Source organism: Pholcus phalangioides, unplaced genomic scaffold (genome assembly GCF_987345545.1).
Source record: "Pholcus phalangioides strain wild (caught in Gottingen) unplaced genomic scaffold, Ppha-v1.0 ptg000021l_1, whole genome shotgun sequence".
Classification (NCBI taxonomy): Eukaryota; Metazoa; Arthropoda; class Arachnida; order Araneae; family Pholcidae; genus Pholcus; species Pholcus phalangioides.
In genome coordinates this window covers 4009572-4026251 of record NW_028301614.1, presented here as the reverse complement: position 1 = coordinate 4026251, position 16680 = coordinate 4009572, and the positions used below count along the sequence as shown (strand labels likewise).

The 16680-nt window shown below is 35.8% G+C and overlaps 1 protein-coding gene across 1 annotated transcript in view; it reads right to left on the bottom strand.

Moving 5' to 3' along the window:
* Positions 1-15087, bottom strand: part of LOC149070516 (uncharacterized) — a 70440-nt gene extending 55353 nt beyond the window's left edge. Inside the window, exons 1-11 of the mRNA XM_089249187.1 lie at positions 14854-15087; positions 12404-12588; positions 11219-11475; positions 10146-10208; positions 9909-10025; positions 6135-6247; positions 5977-6032; positions 5584-5636; positions 4890-4993; positions 1274-1415; positions 45-112 (exon numbers count right to left, since the gene is read on the bottom strand). Of these exons, the coding sequence (XP_089105313.1) occupies positions 45-112; positions 1274-1415; positions 4890-4993; positions 5584-5636; positions 5977-6032; positions 6135-6247; positions 9909-10025; positions 10146-10208; positions 11219-11475; positions 12404-12588; positions 14854-14917 (1222 nt within the window). The 5' untranslated portion in view covers positions 14918-15087. The remainder of the gene's footprint in view (positions 1-44; positions 113-1273; positions 1416-4889; positions 4994-5583; positions 5637-5976; positions 6033-6134; positions 6248-9908; positions 10026-10145; positions 10209-11218; positions 11476-12403; positions 12589-14853) is intronic.
* Positions 15088-16680: the final 1593 nt, after the last annotated feature.

Here is a 16680-nt window from a genome sequence, read left to right as displayed (position 1 = left end):
GTTTTATGTGATAAATCGTGAGCAAAATATTTCATGGATCTTACCACATTTCGGTATGAATGAAGCCCTGGCTTTAAATGGTTTGATTTTTGATGAGGGCTCTTTGACTACCCTATAAGTGAAATTTCATAAATGCATTTCAAACACAACTCAATTTTTAATTTATTAATATTTTAGAGAGACTTTTTTCACGAAAAATTTCATCAAATCAAAAAATTATTAAATAATAGAACTTATTTGTAGATATTTTCTTCTTCATTATTTATCTGCGTTTTCTAAGTTTGAGTACATTTTTGTACTACTATTACGTATTACATTACATGCATTTACGATTATTATCTTAATACTGACCTAACTGTCGATATCACAGATGTTAAGTACGAGTAGGTTTCATATTTACGGTATTTTTCAGATTTATATGATTTATTTTTTCAAACCGATCACAACTCAGGTCTATTGCCATAGGCAATTTACTACCTAGTGAGTTGTGCCGGAAGTGTAAGTGTGTGTACCTAACAGTCTGAGTGCGCACCTAGTGTTGTGTATGATTTTTCAGTGCTGCCATCTATATCTCAGAAGTGAAGTGAGTGATGTGTAGTGACTGAATATTTGTACTGTTTGTAGGACTGTTGCTCTCTGTGGCGAGACCTGCGCCTCGAAGTTGGGAACCACAGAAAACCAACTTCAGCCGACCACCACTGTGGCGACGGCGGGGCTCGAACCGGGTCCCCGCGATGCAAGTCCGTCACTATTACCACTCGACCACCACAGCGGCTAGATTTATATGATATAGGCCAAAAAAACTTAGATACTGTAATTTTATATAATAAATGCACGGCTTATACGCAGCTTTAAAAATCAAGATTTAGCTCTGGCGGCTTATTGAAAGCAGCAGTCTATCCTAATGAAGGTTTTTTTTTTCATATATCCTGACTTTGAGCGGTTGTGAAGCATTCTTATAAATATTACTTTATTCATTTCTCTTTAAATGCATTTAATAAAAAAGAATTTTTTACTCTAGGATAATTTCTTATATTATTACCAATAATACTTATCAATAATTATTATGAAATTGTCGAAGAAAACTTGAAAGGTAAGTCTATAATAAACTAATAAAATTTAGTTTTATATTGAAATGTTGGTGCTTTTTTTGCTCTTGAATGAACAATGCGTGCGGCTTATACGAAGTTTCGCCGTGTAAAAAGCAGCGGCTCATCTGTGGAGATTTTTTCCGGTAATTTTTTTAGCCGTTACTGTAAATTATTGTACTTACCCACTGAATACTAGTCCTTTTCCTTCGATGCCATTCAATACCATCGTGTTCTGTTCCAAGTAAATATTCCCGCTGATTTCTTTCTCGAATTTCTTTTTTAATAAAGGTTTTCTTGGAACGTCGAACAAGCATCTATCGCCGTCTACAACGAATGGAAATACAGTGAAAAAAAAAATCCCGTTACAACAAGTACAGCTTTGCAACGAGAGAATCTCGATAATACGATTAATTTTCAAATGATTTTCAAAGAGCTAATGCAATATTGAAGATATAAAAAATATTGATTTATAACGAGTTGCAAATTAGGAAACGAATTGCAAATTAGGAAACGAATTGCACATTAGGAAACTTTCGTTATTACAACAAAATTCTCAAAAACCCCACATACAGTTTTTTCTTTCCATCTCATTAAGAATTGAACTTTTTTTGTGGATTATTAATCACTTTATTGCACATGCTCCTTGTCAACATTTTTCTCAGGTTCAGTAATACACGGTACCCCGAGTTACTTGATTTCGCAGAGTTACGCGATTTCCTGTAAAAAATTCACGTTTCTGGAATTCAAGCATTATCACCAGATAATTACTGAGGTGGTGAAGATTATAAAAAAGATAATCTCAAGTAAATCGTTTCATTCAAGAGCAGAACATTATATATAATAAAATGGCACTGATTTTGAGAGATTGTTAAGTGAAGATGAAAACATTGTTAGAAATGAAAGCTTGTTTGGTATTTGTTATTTTACAGACAAGGCCACAGTTTCATACCAACGCCAGTTTAAAAAAAGTTTTTGTCCAATGTATTGCTCTTTGAAGACAACGCACCTTTTTTTTTTTTTCATACCGAGCACAACTCAGGTCTATCGCCATAGGCAATTTACTACCTAGCGACAACGCACCTAGTCTGAAACTTTCAATTAACTTCAACTTATGGCTAAAAGTTGTTTTCTTGTCTCCAAACTGGAGCAGCTCATTTCTTTCGATGGCCCAAGATGTTATCAAAACATTCAAAGCGTTTAAAAAATGATTTTCATTTGGACAGATTTTAGTGAAGTAGACTTGTTTTTTTACCAGACCAGATCGCAGTTACAACGCAAGATTTTATGGAGCCTTAGAAGAGTACCATAGCATTATAATCATAGTAAGAAAAAAAGACAAGTGTTTCTCCCTAAAATTTTGTCCCAACTAACTTCCAATTAGAAAGTTGTTGCCCTGTCTCTCCCGAGACTAACAAAAATTTCCAAGTTTCTAAGTGCAATATTCACTGAGATATTTGAGCTCAAAAATTCGGAGAAAAGGTGGAAAAGAACAGCATAAATGACGGAAAGAAAATCCGGAATGGAAAATGGAAATCCGTTAGTTTTTGCTGTTCTTTCATAACTTTTCTTTGATATTTGAATTCTAATGTCTTGGAGAATATTCTCCCTTAGAGAAATGGAATTTTTTCTGTTCGCCTCAGGAGATACAGGACAACAAATTTCTAACTTATATGTATTTCTATGGAAAACTGCACCCCGAGTTATGCGGATGTCACCGATCCCACCTATTGCTTTACTTCGAGACACATTACTATATTTCTAACAAAGGATAGGAACAGAAAAATCACATTTTTCACCTCCTTTTTTTAACCCTTTCCGACTCAATGTGCCCAGTGTGGGCACACCTAAAAATTCCCTTTTCAAATACGGAAAATGAACGATAAATAAAATGAAAATTAGTACAGCGATTGATTTGGGCCTACTTTATAAACACTAGATAACAGCACCACACAAGCCGATCCATATTTTTGGCCCGTGTGTTTATTTTTTGCTCAAAAATAACTCTTATTTTTCAAAGAAATGGATTCAAAACTTCACAGAATTTTTTTTTTGATATAAAAAGTATTCTGTGCTATTTTGTTGACTGTACGCTAATCTCTTTATTCTGTATAAGTTTTAACTTTTGACATTGAAAGCTTGCCTAAAATTGAGTCCCGAACACAATGTGTGCCCTCTTTGGGCATACCCACAAAAATAAAACGGTAAGGTATAATTTCACAAAATTACACCTGCGTACTCCTCTAGGCCTGAATAAACTGCCTACGATTTTTTTTTTGAAATTCCGACTTTAAAGGGTAGCGTGCCGGAAAGGGTTAAGCTTTATCAATATACACACAGGACATGTGACTTTGGATTTTTATTGCTTCCAGTGACTAACAGAGTACGGACGCGTAGTGGTAAGATGCTCGCTCGTCTACCACCGTGAAGGTTGAACCTGGGACAAGGTTCAAACCTGGAGGATTTAGATGAGATATTTTTCCTAACGAGCTTGAGGCGACCACCATGAGCTTGAGGCGACAGCGCCATCGTTTCCAACCCATCTCATTAATGGCAGTAAATTGCGATATAGTGATATGGCCCGAGTGGGCGTTTGGGAAGTAATAGAAAGAGCGCGGTCATATTTCAGAGTTGGGGTTTATTTGATTGGAACTTAAATCATTTCTAAATGGTTTGACAAATCGTGAAAAAAAAGCCTTCCATTCGACGAAAAGATTCAAGTCCAAAAAGTCATGGAATTGAGCAATGATATACAGTAAAAATTCGTTATAACGAGTATGGCTTATGACGACAATCTTGATTTAATGAGTGACTTGCAGGTGATTGAGCTAACGTAACAAAAATCATCCGCTTATAAAGAGAAATTCGTTATAACAAAAATTTTTCCCGCGATTATGAGCTATCGTGTGACGTGCTTCTACTGTATAATAATTGAGAATTTCAATTGTTCTGTCGGTCGGCCAGATAAATCGTTTTGAAAATACGAAATTATGCACAAAAAGATTTTAGAGAATCGAGTTCTATAAGCCAAAAAAAATCTATTCCCCGATTTTTCGAACCGAGTCCATTCACCAATGTGAGAACGAAATGATCAAAACACAATTATCATGTCTTTGGGATAATTTCATGATAAAGAATTACAAAGTTTTTATCTGACAGAAGGAAAAAAAATAAATAAATAAAATTGGCTGGCAAAGAGTAGTCCGTTATAACGACAATTCTTTTCGTGATTGTGAACTGTCGTTTTAACGGACTTACTGTATGTATGTGTTACTGATAATACCCGAAGTGTTGGTATGTTGTCAGTTCGCGAAGTGGTAAACTTCGGGCTTTGGCAGTAAATCTCAAATAGTTTCTTCTGATTCCCAAATCAAAGTGGAACCTTTCTCGGCGTTTTTTGTAACGAAATATTCTAAAAGCATTTTTGTTGATAACAAAACCCTTGCGTGGAAAAATTAGACATTAACGTGTAGGGTAGAATTGAATAATTAATTTTAATTGTATGAAATATTTCGATACGTAATACTGTTAATGACGAATTTATTTATGGAGTAATATCAGTTGCGCATAAAAAATCGATAGGTGCATGAATGAGGGGAAAAAGAACCGAAACTTAGGTACAAAAATTATGAACTTTCGGCAATTTAATGGTATTTCTTGAACGTTTGTGTGAACCGTAACGAAAACTCAATTCCTAACGCTGTATGTAACTTTTTTTAGAGCAGCGTTCAATTTTTTTTAAATTGCTAGATAAATAAATTAATTTCATTTTTGAAGGAAGTTTAAATGGTAAAAGCTCACCACAATCGAAAGAGAACCTCATGATTCTTTCTGTTATTTTTTCTTTGCATTCTGTGATGGGATGGATGAATCCGTTTGATTTCTGGACGTATCCGAATGTGAATCTGGTAAGTAAAATAAAGGCACATAAAAATCAAAGAAATTAACATAAACTCTGTAATAAACTTTCATTAATTTCGTCAAGTATAGTTTGGTAGTTTTTGGTCATATGATCGCGCGTTATTTGTCGCATCACGGTCATTTTTTGCATACGGGGGGCTAATGAGACCGGGACCTACAATTTATTGCCGGTTCCGAACAGCAGGCTTTTTTATACTGACCGAGAGGTTGGTGCGCTAACCCTTCGATGTCCCCCCCCCCCCTCTCTTCCCGGCGAAGGCAATCTTTTTTCTGTTGCCATGTCGCCGTTTCTGTTTTACCCCTGCGTCAGGAAAGTTTCTGACAAGGATGAACCTGGTATCGAACTCGCGACACCTCTAAACATCCTTTGGTACTTGAGGCGAGTATCTTATCGACCTGGGCTACCCGCTCACCCAAGTATTTGTTGTTGTATTTTTCTAAATCAACATTTCACATGCTGAACAGTACTGGTTGAAGATTTATTTCTATGCGGCTACTCAGATACGTAATATTATATGACCGTGACATACTGTGTACATACAAATGTAATCAAAGAATATTAGAAAAATATTACTTCGGTGAAATTCCAGGAAGTTGACGGGTCTCCAGGTGGATTATAGCGCCAGTCTATACAAGAAAAATTAATATACAATGCCACATAAGTCAATGTGCATCGTCATAACAGAAATGTATGTTTTCACGCAAAGTGCATGAAATCCGACAGATTTTTCATTACTATTAAATATTTGGAATAAATTGTAATGATACGTAAGGTTTTGTGCTGGCAAATGAAACAGATACAGTTATTAGAAATTTCTAAAGCTGATGCTAGAGGGATCAGTTCGGAGATCTCGTTCACGGTATTAATTTTTATCATGATTTGTAAAGTTTTTCAGTTATAAGATATGAACTCTAGTATGGAAAGGCGAAGAGAGATTCGAATGTAATGTTTTGGAAGACTCTTCACCTTGAAAGTCCCGTAAATCTGTTGAATGTTACTGTCTGCAACAACCTTCTTGCTACCTAAAAAATGATTGACTATTAATTTCCTTTTCCATATAAAAATACAATGATTATAAAGAAAAAAAGTATGAGAGAAAAAAAATAATATTATTATGTGTGCACCTCTATAACGACCTCTGACTCCCCAGAGATATATTTCTTGTTCGGAATCGTCGCATTTCAATGTTCCAGTGATCATGCCCGGTTGCTCGTAACTGTCCAAAACATTTCGAACCCTAAATAATAAAAGTTACAGATAAAATTAATCTACAGTGAAATATAAGTCGTCCTACCAAGTAAAACTTGGTAATCTCTAGTTACCAGTCAAATATATTATTCCCAATTTTTGCTAATACCATTCTTTGTAAAATTAACATACAGGATGAGTGAAAAATCTTCGGCACATTTTGAAGATTAATAAGAAAGAAATCAACCAATTGACATAAAAAGTTGCAATTTACACTAATACTTATCAGAACATAGTGTTTATTTACTTATTTCTTTTTGATAAATAAATAAATAAATTTATTTACAAATAATTTGTAAAAAATAATTCAAATTTTTACTCACAGATGATGCTGTATCACACAAAAAACTCAACATAACACATAAAATACAACACAAGCAGTGCATAATTAATGTTTATGACGATTTGTGTGTGTGGTTACATAAAACTACCACATTTCAATATGAGCACCTTTTGTAACTCGGGCTACATCTAAATGGGTGCTCATGTCAAAATATGGTAGTTTTATGCAACGCAAAAATCGTCATGAACATCAATTATTCATACGAATCTACGACAATTTAGCACGAGACAATTCAGCGCCAACAGTTCAGTGCCATCACATGTCATGTTATTCAAAAAATAATCATAATAAATATGTAAATGGAAAAAATAATATGATTAATAACAATTTATAAAATATAGGAACGTACGTCCGTATCTGCTATGAAGCAAGTGTTTCCACAACGCAAACAAAGAAGCCGCTTTTTCCATTTTTCAGTGTTTATGGCGTTGAGTGCAGACAAGTGGATTGCAAGTTAAATACTCGACAGACAGTGATTTTGCATTGAATATAGAAAATTAGCTGTATTAGCATTCGTGTCAGCCAGAGACGTAGTTGAAAAGTTTTAAGATTTACAAGATATCGAGTACTGCAGAGACAATGAGGAAGATATTGCAAGTTATTTCGAAGACACCTGCATTGGAATGCCAGCATGAAGAAATCGTTTGAGATCCAAAATTTGCTATTGAACTGTGGAATCAGTTTGACGGCACTATTGACTGCTTTGCAAAACCAAAAATAATATTGAGGGCTATTTTTCAGGGCATAATTCGTTCAGTAGCACTATTGAATTCCATCATCTCAATATTTGGAAATTCCTAACGGCTCTGCATGGGGAGGAGAAGCTAACAGAAATTGAATTAGAGAGCAGTGCATCTTCGGTCGAGAACATTCTATGCTTCTTAAAAGAGCTGTGGAGACTGAAAAAATAATTTTTGAAGTAGTTCAAAATTACGAGAATTGAACATCAGTTGAATTTCTATGAGGAATAGCACGTAATTTTCAGCTGCAACGTAACTACCTTTTATGGCATGAGGATATATTTTTTTATGACGACGACATATTTGTGTCAGAAAAGAAAAAAATTCTAAAATTCTAATCACACCTTATTTTCAAAATCATTTCAAAGCATTTTGAAACTACGCCGGTCGTAAGTCTACTTTAACCATACACCAACTCCGGTCATATATCGATATCACCATACGGCAATTTCCAACCAATGAAGTTGAGTAGGTAAATGAAGGTGTGTGTGTGTGCCATCTATCGGTGGTCACCCCGAGATCGGTAGGTAAAGAACTTGATTCGAATGCTCTTTAGCCGGTTTCGAACCCATGGACCTTGACAGACTTTCATAGTGGAAGACGAGCATCTTACCACTGCATCACTCGGGCCGTTCTGAAGTCTAGAAAAAGTTTGAAAGCAATTGTTATTTACGAAACACAATCGCTGCGCTGAATTGTGGCTGCGCAAATAATTATCTGGGCGTTAAATAATTGTCTCGCGCTGAATCGTCGGCGTTGAACTGTCGTGAGACCCAATTATACACTGTCTGTGTCGTATTTTATGGATTATGTAGGGCTTTTTGTGTGGTGCAGCGCTATCTGTGAGTGAATATTTAAACTATTTTATTTTGATTCATCAAAAAAAAAATTCTACGCTATGATAAGTATTTTTAGTAAAAACCGCCTTTTTTTATGTGAATCGGTTGATTTTTTATTTACTTTTAAAACGTGTTCTAGACCCACCTTCTATTTTTCATCGCATTAAATACTGATTATCTTGTGTTAGGAAGTGACAGGTGATTAAAGTATTATTTTATTTTAAATATATTTGTCCTATCATTATATAAAAATTTAACTTTCCTAGGAATTCCATTATTAATTGGAACTCCACGCTTGGCAGAAACGGCAGTCTAGACGTAGGGTAAGTTCCTTTCTCCGACGGAGCAGGGTCGTCTTAAGGCCGGTATTACACTATAAAAGTTTGATAAAAGTCCCTTTATAAAACAAAAAATGCAGCCAATAATTTAACCGGTGGCATTTTCTAGAATGTAACCAATAACATTATTGGTTAGATTTTTCAAGTTTTATAAAAGGGATTTTATCAAACTTTTATAGTGTAATACCGGCCTAAGAGCATCATGGGGTCTCCATGTTGCTCTTAAGACGACCCTGACGTCAGGCTGTAGCTCCGAGACCACGCCTACTGATCCAAGGTGGCTAGAGCGACTTCAAAGGAATGAAACAGCCCTTACTATAAAAGGCCCTGGGGTTTTTACAGTTTCAGTTGCTTATTTTACGGTTTTCAGGGAGTGATCCCTTATTCATGGTGTTGTTTTAGTGTCGTAGGTATGCTGCTTGTGGTATTTTTATGTATGTACATAATCTTTTTATAATCTAAGAAGTTGATAAGAAATGAATGCATGGATATATATAACCATATTGTTACCGGCAAAGTATGAAATACCGGTTTTATTCTATACTTTGCCTAAGCATTCTATAGAATGACTAAACACAATCCAGGCAAAGTCAACAATGAAACATCTTCTTCCAACAAATCTCTTTAGGGGTGGTATAAAATATTACATAATGTTAAAATTTCACAAAATTTTCTTTTTTTTCCGGAAACGTTTCCCTTTGGCTCTCGTGAAAAACAATATATATATATATATAATATAAGAAATGGATTAAATCCAAGAAAAAATAGTTGGTAAGCAATAATGTCTTTTGATATTGGCATTCAAAATAAATACATATAATAACTTCAAATATTTCAAACAAACAAAATTTTTTTAATATATTTTATTACCATGTTTTTATGTTGTAATTGCATGAAATATAACGAAGTTCAACGTTTCTAAAAGCAATTCAAATGAAAACAAAAATATAATTAATAAATATTAGAAAGTTCAAAAGATAATCGAAATTATCTGTCTCGAGTTGACTTTCAATCAACCCAACGCACGTGATTCAACTGAAATGTGGATCCGAGAAAATATTCTCAGTGGAATTAATCTCGTAACCAAATGCATAATTTATTTTAAATGGTTAAATGGTTAAACGAAGCCAGCCAATAAATAAACGATACTAATGACAATAATCGAAAAGATAATTTTGGAAAGAATTCAGTGAAATGGGCAGTATAGAGCGATTGTTGTCTATCGTAATTAACAGGGTCGCAAAGCGGGGCGCACTCGGTTCTGTGACGTCAGCTTGTACCGACTCCGGCGCGTCATGAAACAGACCTTATTGTATAGCCATGACTTTAAACACCCTCTCTTTCCAGTGGCGTAATCAAAGGTTGAAAAAAAAATTGTCTCTACACTTACCTCTGAAGGTTGGAGATGGGAAATGAGAAAATGGAAGTCGGTGACGCGGCAGCTTTCGCCAGAACTTTCGTGGGTATGTCGTCGTTGTAATCGAATACTTCAGAAGACGCTGACCACCTGTCGAAAATAGAAATTTGGACATGAGGTTGCCTTTAAAGAGTCGTTAGTGGTATTTTCGAAGTCTTGATATATATACGTAGTTAGTCAACAGAAGCTTAATATCGAAGTTGTACTCACAGTAACGTGAATGTAACATGTTTCAATGTTGGCGCAGGATCTTTTTCTTCTGCTGAGACCTCCCTTTGAATAAAAATTAAATGGTAAATATTTTCTTATATAGATCGGGGTTTCTAATCAGATTTGAATTTGATAATTTTGTTGGTTATCCCCAATCTTTGCGTATCATTGTGTACATTTATACTCAAAGCCAGACATAATGATCATAAAAAAAATTAATTCGAACGATGTAAATTATTTCACGTGTAACTTGATGAAGTTTTAAAATCAAAATTTTGGCTTTGCACCGCCATCTGTTAGTCACTATAAGGCTGCAGGGTTGAGGGATTTTTTAAATTCATTCTTGGCCTCTATTGGCGCCACTGCAGTGATCATCGTGACGGACTCGTATCGCGAAGACCCGGGTTCAAATCCCACCATTGAAATAGTGGTGGTCGGCTGAGGTTGGTTTTCTCTGTGGTTCCCAACTTCAAGGTGCGAATGCGAGCCGATCTCCCCGTTGAAAAGTATCGCTACAGGGAGCAACAGGCCTACCACGATACAATTACTCAATCATTACACTTGGCATAGGTTCACAACACATACATGTACAGCTTCCAGCATGGCCCAGGTCTTCTTCGACCACCTGCTAAAATCTCTTCGTTGAGACAGAGCGGCCGTCCATGATCTTTTTTTGAAGACGTCACCTCTTGGACCCTTTCCTTGTCAGATACATAATTCAATTTTGTTTCAAGAATTTTTAATCATTTTTCAATTAAAAATAACAATGTATTGTTTGCACATGTTGATAATTAAATCATTAAAACTGTACTTTAAAAAAAAATCTAGATTAAATTGTGCCGCGGAAATCCAATTGTAGATGCAAGTGTGCTGAGAGATATGAAAAAAAGTTGAAAAACGCTGTGGTACAAGCATAGGCGGAGATAGACTTGGAAGTCTGGGGTGGGGGGCACGATGATGACGATGTGTCAATTCATATGTACATATATACATTAGATCAGCCGACTCTACCTTATGCCCCCCCCCCCCGTATCTTCACCCATGGATAGAAGGATACCGAATAGGTAGCTTACCTAAGGATTCCATTGAAAAAAATTCTCCATTTTCGGAATGGTAATAGACACTGGGCTTTGAATCTTGCTGAACCGAACGCACTCGTTTCAGAAGTTTCTTTCTGAAGTTGATGTTCGTCGAGGAGACTGTATATTTTCCCGTCAGAGAGTCTGAGATGAAGCGAAGAGCAGACGTAACCGTGTAGTCTCCTTGACACGTGGATGGCCAAAGACTCTGATTTCGAATTGATTCCATAGAAGAACACGTCATCCGAAGTCTGAAATGAATACAGTAAAAGTCCGTCACAACGAGTACGTCTAGTAACCAGAATCTCGCTATAACGAATGATTGGCAAATGATTGTTAAACAGCTGATGTTAAAGATGCAAAAAATATTCGGTTACAGCGAGTTGAAAATTGGGAAAGCATTCGCTATAACGTCATGAATGTAAGCCAGAACTCTGGCGCCGGACTTATCCCGTTGCCGAGAGCTCTTCTAGCCCAGCTTCGTGTCATTATTCAACGCTATAACGTCTAAAAACTTTCAAAAATGCTATTAAGAGATGTTATTTTTCCAGCCCAAAATATACTGAGAAATTGAATTTTCTCTATGCCGAAAGTAATATTTGGGAAGAAAAGTGATTTGTCTCCTCTGGGAACATGCAAGGGGGACGCGGGTTCGATTCCCGATTAGCCGGAAAATATTGAAAAGTCAATACAGCCATAGAAGTGTTCAGTGATATAGTAATTATGACTTTCCATTGTTGAGTTAGTAGACTAAATCGCTTCGTTAACGAAATTCTATGCAATTCTATGTCTTGGAGACGCGCTAAATTTGAGACCAAAAATTCAATTTTGTGACTAGAGTTTTGTTCATTTGATAATATTGGAATGAAATGATCTAAAAGACGTTTTAATGAAGATAAAGTAACAATTTTGTACAATTTTATAACCTGACAGTTAAAAAAATGCAAATTCGCTTATAACGAGAAGTTCGTTATAACGACAGTTTTCTTCGTTATTGCGAACTGCCGTTATAACGGACTTTAACTGTATTTTCAAAATACACTTACAAGCTCTAGGTAGTTGAAAGCACTACCTGCTTACGTGAAATCTTCAAGGAAGAAGCCGAGATAAAACACGCCCATTTATACGTACTCGTACTTCGCAGAAAGATTTACTCGCACACAAGCATAAAATTCTTACTTTTCTCAGTTTGGCTTTTTCTTGAGGACAGTCCAAATCATATTCCAGTTGAGGGACGAAGAATCCATTCTTTTCTGGTTGCCCGCCAACTTTGAAATCGTACACGTCCAATCGTCGACGGCGTAGCAGCTTGACAACATATAGGTATAGATACGAGATTGAATAGTAAAGCCAATGCAATGGCCCTGTTAAAGAATCCAGCGAATAAAAAAACAACATTTAATATATGTTTAACATGCAAATTAATTCAAAACATATGCTCAATTCAGAAAAATTTAGAGTAATTTCAGAACAATTTTCGAAACTTCCATAGGTCTAACAAGAACTGGAACATAAATACAAAAGGCCACAATAGGCAAAATTCCCAACCAGTGGCTGAAAGAAAAGTGCCCGTAAAAAATATGGATGTCAATTATATACAGCAAACCAAAATAAGAGCAATTATCACAAAAAAAACTAATAATTATGATAAAATACTTGTATAATACACACTGCCCATAAAAAGTTATGGTGATCCTATCAATGTATAGACAGCTTCCCGATTTATCCCAATAATGTAATGGTATTTCTTATTAAAATTATCAAAATTTATGTGTCAATTGTAGTAGAATTCACAACGCCTGGGGGAGGGGGGGGGAAGCTGGAGAAACTGGAGAAACCGCGGGGGGGGGGTAAGCTATTTCATTTATTCGAATCTGTTAGAAAAAAATTCCCTGCTACACAATAACCTGGCGTTATCCCTCGCCAATTGATAATGGTGTCCCCTTGTAAATTGTTTTACAAGTGTTATTTATTTCAAGGAAATAGACATTTTTGGATATTATATCGAGGTGAACTCGGAAAGAAAGTCATCTAGTCTCCACCGGGAATCGAACCCAGGTTCTCTTACTAACTGCTACAAATCGGCTGGAGACACGACCCTGCCTTCCTTATTTCACGCACTGTGGCGTGAAGGCGCAGAAGTAGAGGCATTAGTAGTCTCTCTTAATATCAGCAAATGGCCCCCCAGGTGGGACGGTAGAGAGAGTGAGACGGCTTTTTCTCAGCCCAAAACAGCGATGAAATAGACTTTTTCTGGTCCCACCTGGAGGACATTCTTTGAAGTTAAGGGTAGCTACTAACGTCTCTACTTCAGCGCCTCACGCCACAGCGCGTGAAATAAGGAAGGCAGGGTCGTGTCTTCAGTGTTGTATATGGTATCGCATTTGCCCGGTTTGCAAGAGTTCGCTTCTCGGCGGAAACCGAATGGCTTTTCTTTCCGAGGTCACCTCGGCATATTATTCAGGAAAGTTTTATTTCCGTGATGTGTTGGGCTGGGAAAAAGCCATCTCAGTTATTTATAACCATTTTACAATAAATAACTGTTATAATAAATAATGACATTCTAGTTTTTAATTTTTTCGTTTTTCCCTTGAGTGCCATCTGCTGATTTAGATTAGAACTTGATATTGCAGGAGTTTTTCGTGTTATCACTTTATAACTTTTTCCATTGCTCATTTTGACATTCATGAACATTTTCAAGCAAGTTTTTTTTGCCATTCATATAATTAAATTTATGATTCTATCAGCTTCTAAAACGGTTCATAGCTTTTAGTATATAAAACTAGCAATTTAATATATATATTAATTTCTATTAGATTATTGTTTTTCATTCATGCAACATTGACATTATAAGTAGTACAGCGCTTCTCCTAGCGTTCAGTTGTTCAGGTAAGTTGAGCCTGGTCTAAACTAGATACTTCGACAGCCCTTGAAGGCAGCACGCATATGGGCATAGTCTCTCTCTAGTTCAAGACATCAGACCCACGTGCTCTCCCTTCCAACGAAAGAGGATTCTCACCGCGAAAGTTCCTTTTTACAGCAGATTTTAAATGACTATTGGAAGAGGTTTTCTTGAGGCTATATATATATATATATATAAGCTATTGGATGCCCAGAAATATACTTTATACTTTAGCATCAGATGCCCAGGAAGAATGATCCATCCAACAAGCGAATAAAATTGAAGTTCGCAGAAAATGCCAGACAGGTGTTTTGCGGATACATATACAGATACCATTGCATTACTCTAGTAAATATCATGAATAGAAAATTATAAGAAAATTGTTCATTTTACAAGTGATACAATGTAATTTTAAAACAATTTTCTAATTATCCGCGTCTCACACTATTTCCAAGCGCATCGTGGACAGGGCCGTCTTAAGAGCGTCATGGGTTCCCGCACCGGAGTTTTTTGAGGTCCTACCTGGAAAACTTTCGAAAATTTCTACCAGTTCCCCCTTTTTGTGAGAGATCCTCCCTTTCCCTTCCGTGCCCAGGTAGGCCCATGCGTTAAAATGGCACTGATTGTGTATTGTAAATTAAACATTTTTTTTGGAGGGGGGGGGGGGGAAGACAAGTTATACACTATATCGTAAAGTTCACTTGAACGGTCTATATTTAAGTCTTACCTTCATTGGACAAGGCGGTAACGGCGGCCGTGATGACCGCCGGGATGGCCAATAAGCTGCCCATGGGAAAATGTTCTTAGTGTGGAAAGAGGAAAACAACAGAATGATGAAAAACAAATTGGCTCGTCATTTTTTGTTTCATGTTAGATGATTAGCGCTTCGTCATTTTACGCGCTAATCACCACGCCTGCGCAACGAACTTTAAGCCCTACTCTCACTTGTATTATCTGTCTCGAGCGTAAAAGTGTATCTTATATTTATTTGCAGATGAAAGACGAACGTTATAAAACGACCTTGTCACGCTATCAGATGCCAATAAAAAAAGATAACGATAAATAAAAAATAAAACAACCATACAGAATGCACTATAATAATGCGAGCGAATTTTTGTCACTTCTTATTCATGTTTATCCGTGGAGATTTCGATGATTTGTAACTGAAGAAAAAACTGCGATGTCATAAATGGAACCAACGGAATCAAATCAAAATTTCAGAGCTCCGTTAAAAACATCGGAATTTCTCAGTGTGTGGATTATATGACACTGCATTTTATCTGCCGCATTTTTTTTTCTGAGAGGCTGGAGTAGAAATAAATACTTTTTATTATTTACAGTGAAACTTCCCCAAAGAACGAGACTGAGGTAATGTGACCGTTATTTGGAGGTTACCGTTGTTAAGAGGTTCTGCATTTCTAAAATATATAGTATTAAATTTTTTGATTGCTTATAGAATTATAACAAATGATGCTACATGTAAATTCAGAATAAATAAATAAAAAAAAATGCCAAAATTGGGGTGAAAATTCCGAATTAATGAAAGAAAAAAATCCCATAATTGATGAAAGAAATAATTCCAGCATTGATGAAAATTCCAGAATCAAATCAATTGAAGCTCAGCTACCTTGTTTACCGCAAAAAATAAATAAATAAATAAATAAAAATATATATATATATATTGGTGATTATATATTTCACCTCTATTACCGTTAGTGCGGGGCTCCGTGCGAACACACCTGTCGCACTCAGGACAGCTCTGCTGGGTACTAAACCACAACATTATCTCAAAGTAGCAAAATTTGCATCAGCGAAATATACGCAAGCAATTACTGTAACCAGAAATGATCTACGTTTCGAACAAAAAGGTACTACTTAACGTCTTCTCCCTGCTTGAGTCGCACTGCTTCGTTACATATTTCTTGAAAATGTTCGCCACCCGTGCGAACGAAACATCGAAGGACAAAATTGTACATCACGTCGGCCAAAAAACCCCAAAAAACTTTAAATTTTAATTTACATGATTGGCCACGTCAAATAATTGACATTGGCCACGAAAGCCTTTTTTGTTTCACTTGTGGCATTGTGTCACCAACTTGAGATAAGGATGAAAAAATTGTTGTAGATATTTTTCGTCACAAAAAGTATCTGCAAGATCAGATGCATAAAGGTTTGTTTTGCATTGCAAATATACAGAATCTTAATAAAGATTCCATTTTGATTAAAGATGCAAACTTTCTTGTCATCGTTTCATAGATCATTTTACGGTCAAAAAGGTGTGAAAAAGAGGAATCGAACAAAAGTCTGTGATATATTCAAATTTATTTTTGTCGTGGAGTTAATATTCCAGTAGGTGCATTGTACATGCTGTGTAATGTCTATTGCTACTGTAATTCGTTTAATATTAAAATTGATATTTAATAGGGTTTGCTAATAACGGGAACTTTGGAAACAGTATGATGTGATTTAGGGAAAATTGTTTGATTTTCCAAAATTTTACAGAATGAAATTTATAAACATTTGAGTAAAATGTATACAATTAAATTATCACAAA